Source organism: Scyliorhinus canicula, chromosome 2 (genome assembly GCF_902713615.1).
Source record: "Scyliorhinus canicula chromosome 2, sScyCan1.1, whole genome shotgun sequence".
Classification (NCBI taxonomy): Eukaryota; Metazoa; Chordata; class Chondrichthyes; order Carcharhiniformes; family Scyliorhinidae; genus Scyliorhinus; species Scyliorhinus canicula.
In genome coordinates, this window is record NC_052147.1 from 84378161 (window position 1) to 84392723 (window position 14563).

The following is a 14563-nucleotide window of genomic DNA, read 5'->3' on the forward strand; positions in this document are numbered from 1 at the left end:
TGAAAGGATCAATGGAGCGAGTTGAGAAATGTCTGCAGGTACAGGGGTCGCAGATCCGGGAGATGGAGAAGGTGATGTCCAATCACAGTGATCGGGTGGTGGCATTAGAGGCGGACGTGGGACTCCTGGGGGAGTCGTTAAGGGCTAAAATAAAGGAACAGGAGAACAGATCCAGAAGGCAGAGCCTGCAGTTTGTTCACTTGCCAGAGGCTGTGGAAGGCAAAAGTGCCACGAGATACACCTCAAGGATGCTGGCGGGGCTGGTGGCAGAGCGGGTGCTGGACAAGGCCCCAGAGTAGAAACCAAGAGTAGGAGAGCCGCCGCGGGGGATGATAGTGAGGCTTTATAAGTTTGTGGAGAAAGAGGCGATCCTGCGATGGGCCAGGGAGAAACGGAACTGCGAATGGGAGGGGAACAGGGTCTGAATCTATCACGATATCAGAGGGGAGCTGGCAAAAAGGCGAGCCGCGTTTAACAAGGCCAAGGCGGTTTTTTCCGAACGCAGATCCGGTTTGGGGTACTGTGGGTGACCTTTGAAGGCCGGGAAGATTATTTTGGAACTCCAGAGGAGGCCAATGACTTCAGCAGAGACCAAAAATTGGGGGAGAATATAATGTTGATGGGAGATGGAAGAGCTGGAACAATAGAGATAGGATGATCCGAGTATTGTGGGGGCTTTTTCACCTGGGTGATTTTGTCATTATGATTGTTTGTAAGGGGGCAACTCCTTTCTCCCCACCCACCTCTCCTCCTCTTCCCTCTCCTCCCCCCTTCCCCCTCCCCACCCCCTTCCCCCCTCTCCCCCTTCTCCCTCCCCCTTCTCCCTCCCCCTTCTCCCTCCCCCTTCTCCCTCCCCCTTCTCCCTCCCCCTTCTCCTCCCCTCCTCTCCCTCGCCCCCCCTCTCCCTCCTCCTCCACCCCCCCTCCCTTCACGCCCTTTTGCCATTTTCTCTGACCTTCTAATGCTTTACTGAAGTCCATGTATATGTGGGAAGGGCTGTAGATGTCATATACGTGGACTTCAGTAAAGCATTTGATAAAGTTTCCCATGGCAGGTTGATGGAAAAAGTGAAGTCGTATGGGGTTCAGGGTGTACTAGCGAGATGGATAAAGAACTGGCTGGGCAACAGGAGACAGAGAGTAGTGGTGGAAGGGAGTGTCTCAAAATGGAGAAAGGTGACTAGTGGTGTTCCACAGGGATCCGTGCTCGGACCACTGTTGTTTGTGATATACATAAATGATCTGGACAAAGGTATAGGTGGTCTGATTAGCAAGTTTGCAGATGATACTAAGATTGGTGGAGTTGCAGATAGCGAGGCGGACTGTCAGAGAATACAGCAAAATATAGATAGATTGGAGAGTTGGGCAGAGAAATGGCAGATGGAGTTCAATCCAGGCAAATGAGAGGTGATGCATTTTGGAAGATCTAACTCAAGAGCAGACTATATGGTCAATGGAAGAGTCCTGGGGAAAATTGATCTGGGAGTTCAGGTCCATTGTACCCTGAAGGTGGCAACGCAGGTTGATAGAGTGGTCAAGAAGGCATACAGCATGCTTGCCTTCATTGGACGGGGTATTGAGTACAAGAGTCGGCAGGTCATGTTACAGTTGTATCGTACTTTGGTTAGGCCACATTTGGAATACTGCATGTAGTTCTGGTCGCCACATTACCAGAAGGCTGTGGATGCTTTAGAGAGGGTGCAGAGGAGGTTCACCAGGATGTTGCCTGGTATGGAGGGTGCTAGCTATGAAGAAAGTTTGAGTAGATTAGGATTATTTTCATTGGAAAGACGGAGGTTGAGGGGGGACCTGATTGAGGTCTACAAAATTATGAGAGGTATGGGCAGGGTGGATAGCAACAAGCTTTTTCCAAGAGTGGGGGTGTCAATTACAAGGGGTCACAATTTCAAGGTGAGAGGGGGAAAGTTTAAGGGAGATGTGCGTGGAAAGTTTTTTACGCAGAGGGTGGTGGGTGCCTGGAATGCTTTGCCAGCGGAGGTGGTAGAGGCGGGCACGATAGCATCATTTAAGATGCATCTAGACAGATATATGAACGGGTGGGTAACAGAGAGAAGTAGACCTTGGAAAATAGGGAACAGGTTTAGATATAGGATCTGGATCGGCGCAGGCTGGGAGGGCCGAAGGGAGTTCCTGTGCTGTAATTTTCTTTGTTCTTTGTTCTTCTGCCAATGATGCCTCAGGAGGGGGTCTCAGCACCCAATGGTCTGGTTGAAGACCATTTGGCAGGACATCTGAGCTTGTCCCAGATGTCCCATTTCTGGTGGTGTGATCTACACATAACCTGTTCCCATATAAGGTAACAGCAGAAACTGTGGATGCCCAAGAGTTTAGCTGGATCTGAGAATAGACCAGTGCATATCAACAGATGCGATGATCTCCTGATTGGGTGATTGACTGGTGTTTCTGACAGTTGGTCTGTGGGTTGTGTATTTGACTTTGGTCAAGTCTGAATTCCCTATAGGCTGCCTGAGGTTTGACTGCAGTTTGATTTAAAGTGCCCAATTCTTTAATTTAAAATATACAATTTAATCATGCTCAAAACTATGCCCTGTCAGATTATTACACTAGCTGCTTAAAAAAAGGAAATGAATGGCTACCATCTTAGGTAGAACCCATTTACCAACCCTGTAATGGTGTACTTGATCTTTTCCAAATGTAAAAAGGACATCAGGTCACCCAACCAAGCCGAGGAACTGGGTGGAGTAGGAGATCTCCGCCAAGCAGAACTCGTCTCTGGCTATTAATGAGGCGAGAATATCCGTCTTCACCCAGGCTGAAGCACTGGCGAGTCTGCTAAAATGGCCACCAGCGGATATGGATCCAAATTAACATTTAGTATTTCTGCTGTGGTGTTAACGCAAGAGGCCCAAAAACGTGCCAATTTGGGACAAGGCCAGAACATAAGTTAGCCGGCCCCCAAGAGCAGTGCTCACACTTGTCTTCCACCCCAGAACAAAATGCACTCATCCTCGCTTTAGTCAGATATGCCCTGTGCACTACTTCGAATTGGATCAGACTTAGCCGAGCACATGGGAAGGACATCACTCTATACCTAATCATCCAGAATCGGACCCAGCTCACTCTCCCATTTTGCCTTCACCTCACTCAACTGAGTCCTTTAGAGGATGAGAAGGGAGTTTTAATAATGGGAAATGAGGAAATGGCTGAGGAACTGAACAGGTTTTTGGGTCGGTCTTCACAGTGGAAGACACAAATAACATGCCAGTGACTGATAGAAATGAGGCTATTACAGGTGAGGACCTTGAGAGGATTGTTATCACTAAGGAGTAAGTGATGGGCAAGCTAATGGGGCTAAAGGTAGACAAGTCTCCTGGCCCTGATGGAATGCATCCCAGAGTGCTAAAAGAGATGGCTAGGGAAATTGCAAAGGCACTAGAGATAATTTAGCAAAATTCACTAGACTCTGGGGTGGTCCCGGTGGATTGGACATTAGCAAACGTGACACCACTGTTTAAAAAAGGAGGTAGGCAGAGAGCGGGTAATTATAGGCCAGTGAGCTTAACTTCGGTAGTCGGGAAGATGCTGGAATCTATCATCAAGGAAGAAATAGCGAGGCATCTGGATAGAAATTGTCCCATTGGGCAGACGCAGCATGCGTTCATAAAGGGCAGGTCGTGCCTAACTAATTTAGTGGAATTTTTTGAGGACATCAGTAGCTAGTGGTGTCCCTGAGGATTCAGTGTTGGGCCCACAATTGTTCACAATTTACATAGATGATTTGGAGTTGGGGACCAAGGGCAATATGTCCAAGTTTGCAGATGACACTAAGATGAGTGGTAAAGCGAAAAGTGCAGGGGATACTGGAAGTCTGCAGAGGGATTTGGATAGGTCTGGCAGATGGAATATAATGTTGACAAATGTGATGTTATCAATTTTGGTAGGAATAACAGCAAACAGGATTATTATTTAAATGATAAAATATTAAAACATGCTGCTGTGCAGAGAGACCTGGGTGTGCTAGTGCACGAGTCGCAAAAAGTTGGTTCACAGGTGCAACAGGTGATTAAGAAGGCAAATGGAGTTTTGTCCTTCATTGCTAGAGGGATGGAGTTTAAGACTAGGGATGTTATGCTGCAATTGTATAAGGTGTTAGTGAGGCCACACCTGGAGTATTGTGTTCAGTTTTGGTCTCCTTACTTGAGAAAGGACGTACTGGCACTGGAGGGTGTGCAGAGGAGATTCACTAGGTTAATCCCAGAGCTGAAGGGGTTGGAGAGGTTGAGTAGACTGGGACTGTACTCGTTGGAATTTAGAAGGATGAGGGGGGATCTTATAGAAACATATAAAATTATGAAGGGAATAGATAGGATAGATGCGGGCAGGTTGTTTCCACTGGCGGGTGAAAGCAGAACTAAGGGGCATAGCCTCAAAATAAGGTGAAGTAGATTTAGGACTGAGTTTAGGAGGAACCTCTTCACCCAAAGGGTTGTAAATCTATGGAATTCCTTGCCCAGTGAAGCAGTAGAAATGTTTTTAAGATAAAGATAGGTAGTTTTTTGAAGAATAAAGGGATTAAGGGTTATGGTGTTCGGGCCGGAAAGTGGAGCTGAGTCCACAAAAGATCAGCCATGATCTCATTGAATGGTGAAGCAGGCTCGAGGGGCCAGATGGCCTACTCCTGCTCCTAGTTCTTATGTTCTGATATGGCCATAATGCCCAAATTGTCCCCCCACCAGACCCAACCAAAGACAAAATCTTCTTCAACAGGGAAGAGGGTGGTGCCAAGGGAAAGGAAAGAAAAGCCTTGTGCAAAAAAAATCACGAATCTTAAAGTATCTGAAAAGACTGGAACCAGGCAGTTGAAATTTCTCCGTCAGCTCCTTAAAGCTGGCAAACGTTCCGTCCGCAAACCTCTCCAAATCCTTACCCTCCCATTACTTAAAAGTCGAGCCCAAACCCGCTGACAGAAAAAGGTGGTTATCACAGATGAGGGCTAGTGAAAGCATTGAACAGAGCTTAAAGTACTTCCTAGACTGCTTCCAGATTCTCAGGGTGGACATCACCACTGGATTCAGGGAAAATCTTAGCGGAGAGAAAGGCAACGGTTTGGTTAGTATTGCACCAAGGCTAGAAACATAAGCAGCTTGCTACCATTGTCCCCATATGTATCCAGGATCATTGAACCACAACAATACCTTCTGGAAATTGGCTACCTCGTAGTAAAACAGTAAATTGGGTAGAGCCAAGCTGACTGCCTATCTCTTTGGAACAAAGCCCCACGGATCCTTGGAGTCTTACCCACCCAGATAAAGGAGTTTCAAGAAGATCCCCTCCATATCCTCCTAAACTCCAACGAGTACAGACCCAGAATCCTCAACTGCTCCTCATATAATAAGCCCTTCATTCCAGGGAACCCCCTCTGGTCCCTTTCCAAGGCCAGCGCATCCTTCTTTGGATAAAATGGGGAAACACTGAAAATGAAATAAATATCTCGGGAGTACATTCATTTTAATAGTCTGAACCTTGTCTGTCAAGGACAGGGGAGGCTATCAGTAAATCATACTTGACACCATCAATCAAACTAATATAATTTAACTTATGAAGCGAGGCTCGGTTATGTGCTAGCTGGACCCACAAAAAGGGAAAGCTAGTCTTGACAAGGCGAAAAGATAATGTCTCCAGTTGGGCTCTCCTCCCCAGGGGGGGCGGACCAGAAATCATTCGCTCTTGTCCAAGTTCAACTTGTACTCCGAGAAGGAGCCTAAACTGTTAAGCAGCTTCATTATCTCGTCCATACAGGGTACTAAGTCCGTAATATAGAGAAGTAGGTAATCTGCGTAAAACGAAACCCGATGTTCCAAACCCCCCGATTTGTCATCCTCCACTTAACAGAGGACCTAAGCGCTATAGCAAACGGTTCTATTGCAAAAGCAAACAAAATCGGAGAGAGTGGACAACCCTGTCTCATGCCCCTATTCAACGGGAAATAGCCAGAGTTAAGAGTATTCATACGGACACTCGCAACAAGGGTCCTATACAATATTCAAAAGCAAGAGCTAAAGTTGTGTCCAAATCCAAACTTCCCAAGAATCTCAAAAATATATTCTTACTCCACTCTATCAAATGCCTTTTAGGCATCTAGGGAAAATGTTTAGCAGGCGACGTATATAGGCCGCCAATAGCCAATCCTTAAGGAAGCCTCCCTGATCCTCCACGATCATCTATGGGAGGCAGGGCTCCAGTTGCAGCGGCGGCACTTTGGCATGCAACTTAATGTCTGCAATTAAGATTGAAATAGGTCTACACAATCCACACTCTGTTGGGTCTTTGTCCATCTTGAGAATCAAGGAGATGGAGGCCTGTATGAGAATAGAGGGCAACGGACGGCAGGATAAGGAATCGGTAAACGTATCCATTATTAAAGGAACAAACTTTTCCCCTTGGTGGAAGGGTCAATGACCAGTGGGCATAGATTTAAGCAAAGGGACAGAGGGTAAGAGGGGATGTGAGGAAAAAATGTTTTTACCCAGAGCGTGGTTGGAGTTCGGTATTCTCTGCCTGAAGTCGTGGCAGAGACAGAAACACTCATAGCATTTGAGAAGTATTTAGATGTGCAGTTGTGATACCAGGGCATGCAAGGCTATGGGCCAAGTGCTGGAAAATGGGATTAGAATAGTTAGGTGGTTGTTTTTGACCGATGGGCCAAGGGGCCTTTTCTGTGCTTTACCTAAGACTATCAACTGCTCCGCAAACCTCTTCTAAAATTCATAAGGGAAGTCATCGTGCCAGGGGCTTTACCAGTCTGCATCAATCCAGTGCATTTCACAATTTCCTCTGGGCCCAACGGGTATTCCAGTCTTCACTCCTCTCCTCCACAGCTGGGATGGATAAGCTGTCCAAAAAGTCTGTCATGACTGATCCCTAAGAGGGTGGTATGGTGGTGCAGTGGTTAGCACTGCTGCCTCATGGTGCTGAGGAACCGGGTTCACCCCGGCTCCAGGTTACTGTCCGTGTGGAGTTTGCACATTCGCCCCGTGTCTGAATGGGTCTCACTCCCACAACCCAAAGATGTGCAGGGTAGGTGGATTGGCCACGCTAAATTGCCACTTAATTGGGGGGAAAAAAGAATTGGGTACTCTAAATTTATATATTAAAATAAATGACTGATCCCTCAGCCGAAGGCTCCAATCCATATAGACCCCGATAAAACGATTCAAACGGCACATTGACCTGCAGAGGGGCAGAAACCAGACTGCCGCCCGAGGTACCGACCTGTACAATCAGCTGGGAACCCACCTGTCGCTTCAGCTGGTGAGCTGGGAGGCGACTAGCCTTCTCCTCATTTTCATAAAACATACTCCTTGAACGTCGCAACTGGCTCACCACACTGTCTGTTGACAATAACTCGAATTGTGTCTGCAGCTTTTTCCTGTTTACCAACAATTCCGGGGTTGGGACAAGTGAGTATTAGTGGTCCACCACATCGAGAATGGAGTCCACCAACCTCTGCTCCTTCGCCCTCGCTGTCTTCACCATGTTCACTTTGTAGGAGATATCCCCACCTCAAGGGCTTCCCACAGCATAGATGGTGAGATTGACTCACTTTTATTAAATTCGATATATTCCCAATGACTTCGGATATGCGTTCACAAAATTGCTTGTCCACTAATTTTGCCATGTCCAATCTCCATGGCGGACGCTGGGAGGGGCCAGACTCTAGTGCCAATTAAACAAACTGCGGGGCTTGGTCTGAAATCAGAATTGCTGAGTAACCAACCGCCACCACAGAGGGAGGAGAGACCGATCCACCACAAAAAATATGATCCACAAGTATATCTGATGCATATATGAGAAAAATGAAAATACTTTATAATATGGGTGCAAAAAAACGCCAAGGATCCATCGCCCTCCCCCTCCCATCCGGTCCACGAAAAACATCTAAACTCTGTCCACCTCTGATGCGGTCAGAGATTTTGGCTTGGATTGATCCAGACTAAGGTTCAGAACACAATTGAAGTCCCCACCCAAAATAAGGTGATGTGAATCCAAATCGGGGAGAGTGGCCAGCAAATTATGAATAAAATTTGTATCGTCCCAGTTTGGAGCATAGATTTTAACCAAAACCACCAGAATGCCCACCAGACTTCCGCAGACAATAACATGTCTGCCATTGGGGTCGGCCAGGATCTTAGTGACAGAGAACTAAACGCTTTTATTAATTAATATTGCTGCACCCCCATCAAAGCCCGGATGAAAGACTTGTCCCACTCACATCTTCCACGGCCTCATCTAGTCTCTGACCCGCAAAAGAGTCTCCTTCAAAAATACCACGTCAGAATTTAAACTCTTAAGGCGAGCAAATACTCTCGACCTTTTCACTGGGCCACTCGACCCCCTGACATTCCAGGTGACCAAACAAATTTGGGTCTCCCACGCCCCAGAGTCAGCCATTTCCACCAAGAGTGATTACCCAACAGCAAAAAAGGTACAGCAACCAGGCCCACCCAAGATAGAACATAGAACATTACAGCGCAGTACGGGCCCTTCGGCCCTCGATGTTGCGCCAACCCATGAAACCATCAGAAGCCTATCTGACCTACACTATTCCATTTTCATCCATATGTCTATCCAGTGACCACTTAAATGCCCTTAAATTTGGCGAGTCTACTACTGTTGCAGGCAGGGCATTCCACACCCCTACTACTCTCTGAGTAAAAAAACTGCCTCTGACATCTGTCCTATATCTACCACCCCTCAATTTAAAGCTATGTCCCCTCGTGTTGGTCATCACCATCCGAGGAAAAAGACTCTCACTGTCCACCCTATCTAACCCTCTGACTATCTTATATGTCTCTATTAAGTCACCTCTCAGCTTCTCCTCTCTAACGAAAACAACCTCAAGTCCCTGAGCCTTTCCTCGTAAGACCTTCCCTCCATACTAGGCAACATCCTAGTAAATCTCCTCTGAACCCTTTCCAAAGCTTCCACATCCTTCCTATAATGTGGTGACCAGAACTGCACACAGTACTCCAGGTGCGGCCGCACCAGAGTTTTGTACAGCTGCAGCATGACCTCGTGGCTCCGAAACTCAATCCCCCTACTGATAAAGCCTAGCACACCATATGCCTTCTTAACAGCCCTATTAACTTGGGTGGCAACTTTCAGGGATTTATGTACCTGGATGCCAAGATCTCTCTGTTCATCTACACTACCAAGAATCTTGCCATTAGCCCAGTACTCTGCATTCCTGTTACTCCTTCCAAAGTGAACCACCTCACACTTTTCCGCATTAAACTCCATCTGCCACCTCTCAGCCCAGCTCTGCAGCTTATCTATGTCCCTCTGTACCCTATAACATCCTTCAGCACTATCCACAACTCCACCGACCTTCGTGTCATCTGCAAATTTACTAACCCATCCTTCTACACCCTCTTCCAGGTCATTTATAAAAATGACAAACAGCAGTGGCGCAAAACAGATCCTTGTGGTACACCACTAGTAACTGAACTCCAGGATGAACATTTGCCATCAACCACCACCCTCTGTCTTCTTTCAGCTAGCCAATTACTGATCGAAACCGCTAAATCACCTTCAGTCCCATACTTCCGTATTTTCTGCAATAGCTTACCGTGGGGAACCTTATCAAACGCCTTACTGAAATCCATATACACCACACCAACTGCTTTACCCTCATCCACCTGTTTGGTCACCTTCTCAAAAAACTCAATAAGGTTTGTGAGGCATGACCTACCCTTCACAAAACCGTGTTGACTATCGCTAATCAACTTGTTCTTTTCAAGATGATTATAAACCCTATCTCTTATAACCTTTTCCAACATTTTACCCACAACCGAAGTAAGGCTCACAGGTCTATAATTACCAGGGTTGTCTCTACTCCCCTTCTTGAACAAGGGGACAACATTTGCTATCTTCCAGTCTTCCGGCACTATTCCTGTCGACAAAGACGACATAAAGATCAAGGACAAAGGCTCTGCAATCTCCTCCCTGGCTTCCCAGAGAATCCTAGGATAAATCCCAACTGGCCCAGGGGACTTATCTATATTGGTAGCTGGCTACCAAACAAAATCAAATTACAAGACTAAACAAAGAAAAATCTGCAGTCACCATCAGCAAATTACCCCCAAAAAATCCCCTCATCCTCGCCCTTGAATACCATCCCACCCAAATTCACATACTAATAACATCAAGGCGAACATAAACAACTAAAATCTACTTCCAACAAACCTAAACGAAACAAGAACTCTAAGGTCATTATCTAAAAACAAAACTATTATAATGAGCTGCAGTCAACTATCCAACACTGCTCTCATTAGTTAACTCCTAGGTTATCGGGGCAGTTCCCAACTAGAGTGAAGGAAATTGGTTACGCACAACAAAACATTAAAACCCCATAAACCATTACGCTCCAACAGGGAGCTATATATTTTCATAACAATCAGAACAAAACCCCACATGGAACTAAATCCCAAACCTGAGCCCAAATTGTAAAGATTCAACCCCAACAAAAACCGGGAAATGCAAAAATAAACATGAAACCCCAACTATTCAACATGCCGACCCCAGCACCCGAAAAGGTCAATCACACTGCACCCAACCAGTGTTTCTTTACAAAGTAATCTGCATCCCCTGTTGCATCAAATAAGTAGTCCTTTCCTTCGAAAATTACTCTTAACCGCACCAGGTACACCACACTAAATCGGACTCTACTTTTGTACAGGGCAGCCTTGGCTTTGTTGAATGTAGGCCTCTTCTTCGCCAGTTCCACTCCCACATCCTGTTAAAACCAGATGCCGTAGCCTTTCCATTTAAAATCACTTTTGTCTGTGCGGAGTCTGCACATCCTCCCCGTGTGTGCGTGGGTTTTCTCCGGGTGCTCCGGTTTCCTCCCACAGTCCAAAGATGTGCAGGTTAGGTGGATTGGCCATGATAAATTGCCCTTAGTGTCCAAAATTGCCCTTAGTGTTGGGTGGGGTTACTGAGTTATGGGGATAAGGTGGAGGTGTTGACCTTGGGTGGGGTGCTCTTTCCAAGAGCCGGTGCAGACTTGATGGGCTGAATGGCCTCCTTCTGCACTGTAAATTCTATGTTAAAAAAATAGCGATGCTCCCTCGCCCATCTCAGAATCCATCCTTTTTCTTTGAAGCTATGAAACTTCACTATTACCGCACACGGTGGATGCTCAGGATAAGGCCTCTGCTGGAATGTAAGGTGGGCCCAATCCAACTCCGCTAGGATGCAAAAACTGGGTTTATTAACATACGTTAGCGAGACTACCGTACTCCCCGAAGGGTTCTCCTGCCCTGACTTTCACTTGGGCCAGGGTTTTTATACTGCACAGGCTCTGGCTCTCCTCGTTAAGGGCAAGCCCCAACCTGTTACCAGGGACGTTCGTACTCGGCAGAGGTCATGGGGAAACTGATGGTTCTCCCCACCCCGGAAGTTGTAACAGGAGATTATTGTTCCAAAAAGGGTCTAATAAAAGTTGTCATAATTATGGGAAGCTTCAATAAGATAAATAATGGAAATTATTTCCACTGGTTGATGAATCATAATAAGGGTTAGAATTTTTATACATCTTAGAGAGGAGAAAACCTTGTTGGAATTTTAAGTTTGTAAAATCTTCCCTTTAGGCTTTGAGTGAACGCTTTAGTGGAGAAATTGCAGATGATCAAATGGCTCACAGTTGCTTCTTCCCCGATGAATATTTTACTTGCTCCTGCACATGCCTCAGCTGTGGGTAAGTGATTATTTTTTACATGGTGTGCTAATTTTAGATGGGAGGCAGAACTGGTTTTTGGCCATGCACTTCTGGTGAACAATGCAAGGAAGACAAGTCTAACTAACCTTCAGTTACCATGGGTGAATTGGTTGGAGGGGTAAGGAGTTATAATATTCAGATGATATTGATTATTACCTCAATGCTGTGTCACACTGATTTAATAAAATATGAACACATTATTTAAATCTACATATTCACGATAACATGTTTGTTATGTTAAGATGTTAAAAATTCATAATGTGACTGAGTTGAGGACTAAACTCAGTGGAAGCTTTCACAATGGCAATTGTATGTTATTACTGCAACTGAAGTGAAAAAAATCCTATCCTTGACAGCATAGAATGCCTATAATGCAGAGGGAAATCATTTGGCCCATTGAGTCTGCACCAACTCTCCAAAAAAGCACACTAATCTCGGCCCATTCCCCACCCTATCCCTGGAACCCCACCTATCCTTTTGACACTACGGGGCAATTTAGGATGACCAATCCGCCTAACCTGCAAGTTTTTGGACTGAGAGGAATCCGAAGCACCGGAGGAAACCCACGCAGACACTGGGAGAACGTGTAAACTCCATACAGATAGTCACCCATGGTCGGAATCAAACCCAGGTCCCTGGCATCTGTAGAAAGAAACAGAGTTAATATTTCACAATTTTTGATGACCTCTCATCCTTTGTTTGAACATGGGTGCTGCTGGTCAGTGACGGAAATAAAAAACAAAAGTGAGGGGAAATATTTAGCAGGCCTGGCAGCATCTGAAGGGAAATGAAAATAACCTCAGATGTGGCCCCTGCCTTTTCAACTGACCCATAGACCACAATCAGTAAGGATAAACAATGACACCTCTTCCATGATAGCCCTCAATACTGGGGCCCCACAAGGCTTTGTACTTGGCTCTCTACTGTACTTCTTATGAACACATGACTGCGTGGCAAAATTTGGCTCCAACTCCATCTACAAGTTGGCTGATGACACAACCTCAGTGGATCGGATCTCTAAAACAATGATGAGTCAGAGTACAGGAGGGAGATAGAGAACCGAGTGGAATGGTGCGACGAGAACAATTTCTCCCTCAATGTCAGCAAAACTAAGGAGCTGGCCATCGACTTCAGGAAGCGAAGTGTCGAACACGCTTCTGTCTTTATCATTGGTGCTGAGGTGGCGATGGTTGACAGCTAGATGTACACATCACCAACAATCTCCTGGTCCACCCATGTCCACGTTACAACCAAGAAAGCACAACAGCGCCTATCAGAAAACTAAGGAAATTGGGCATGCCCACATTGACTCTTACCAATTTTTACAGATGCACCATAGAAAGCATCCCATCTGGCTGCATCACAGCTTGCTATGGGCCACTGCTCGGCACATGACAGAGACTACAGAGTCATGAACACAACCCAATCCATCTCACGAACCCGTTTCTCATCCATTGACTCTATCTACACCTCCCGCTGCCTTGGGAAAGCAGGCAGCATAATCAAGGACCCCTCCCACCCAGGTTATTTTCTCCTCCAAGCTCTTCCATCAGGCAGAAGTTACAAAAGTCGGACAACACGCACTAACAGATTCAAAAATAGCATCTTCCCCACTATTACTAGACTCCTGAATGGCACTCTTATGGACTGAACTGATCTATCTACGCATCTTCTCTACTGTTACAGCTCTACACTCCGTTTGCTTCACCCGATGTCTCTGTATTTACATTGTGTATTTATCTTATGCCCTATGTTTTTACATGTATGGAACGATCTGTCTGGACTGTACACAGAACAATACTTTTCACTGTACCTCGGTACACGTGACAATAGATCTAAATCGGACAAGCAAAATCAGCTAGTTTGGCAGGTTGTGAAATGTCTTGGGCAAAAGCTGAGGTACTGTTCCTCGAGCTTATTTCCAGTTCACCCAAAACCGGCACGATGGCTGGGAACCGGCGCCAAAAATGGTGCGGCTCATTCCGGCGTCGGGGCCCCCTCAAGCGCCGCAGAGTCTCCGGGCCCGAATGGGCTAGCAGCGGCGTGATGCCATTCGTGACGGCGTCACCCGCCGTGGACGCGCGGCGTCACAGGACAAAAGACGGTCCCCCCCACCTCCGGGACGACCCGCAAAGTTTGCCGGCCGCCGCGCAGCCCCGAGGTTCCAGGAGCGTGATATCGAGCCACTCCTGGACGCAGTACAGGAGAGGAGGGAGGCCCTGTACCTCGGACATGGCCGCAGGGTCGCCCCACGCCTCAGCCGGCGCCTGTGGAGGGAGGTGGCAGAGGCCGTCAGCGCTGTCGCTGTGACACCGAGGACAGGCACCCAGTGCCACAAGAAGGTCAACGACCTCGTCAGGGCCGCCAGGGTGAGTAGTGTCGTCCCCCCCCGGATGTGCGGCACACCCCCACGTGCAACCAACCCTAACGCTAACCCAACCCTAACCCTAATGTGCTGCGCACATCTACCAATATACGCGCAACCTGTTGCCCTTTACCCCTGCCACCCGCCCACCCTCGACAGGAGAAGTGTGGACACAACAACAGGGAGCGACAGAGGACTGGAGGGGGCCCAGCTGATGAGAGACCACTCACCGTCCATGAGGAAAGGGCCCTGGAACTGGCAGGCAGAACTGAGGACCGGCAGGTTGCCAATGCAGAGGTCGGGGGCCCGCCAGCAAGTGAGCCACCCACGGCCCTTCCCCTTCCCCCATATTCCCCGATCACCGCCCGCATGTCTAACCATGCATGTTGTATTGTGTATTACAGGACCAAACGTCGAGGCACTCGTCCCCGCGGATGA

General features: G+C 47.1%; 1 protein-coding gene across 1 annotated transcript in view; it reads left to right on the plus strand.

The window, feature by feature from the left end:
• The window catches only part of zfyve1 (zinc finger, FYVE domain containing 1), a 166018-nt gene that overhangs the window by 42483 nt on the left and 108972 nt on the right, over nucleotides 1–14563 (plus strand). The window contains exon 4 of the mRNA XM_038781653.1: nucleotides 11633–11739. Within this exon, the coding sequence (XP_038637581.1) occupies nucleotides 11633–11739 (107 nt within the window). The remainder of the gene's footprint in view (nucleotides 1–11632; nucleotides 11740–14563) is intronic.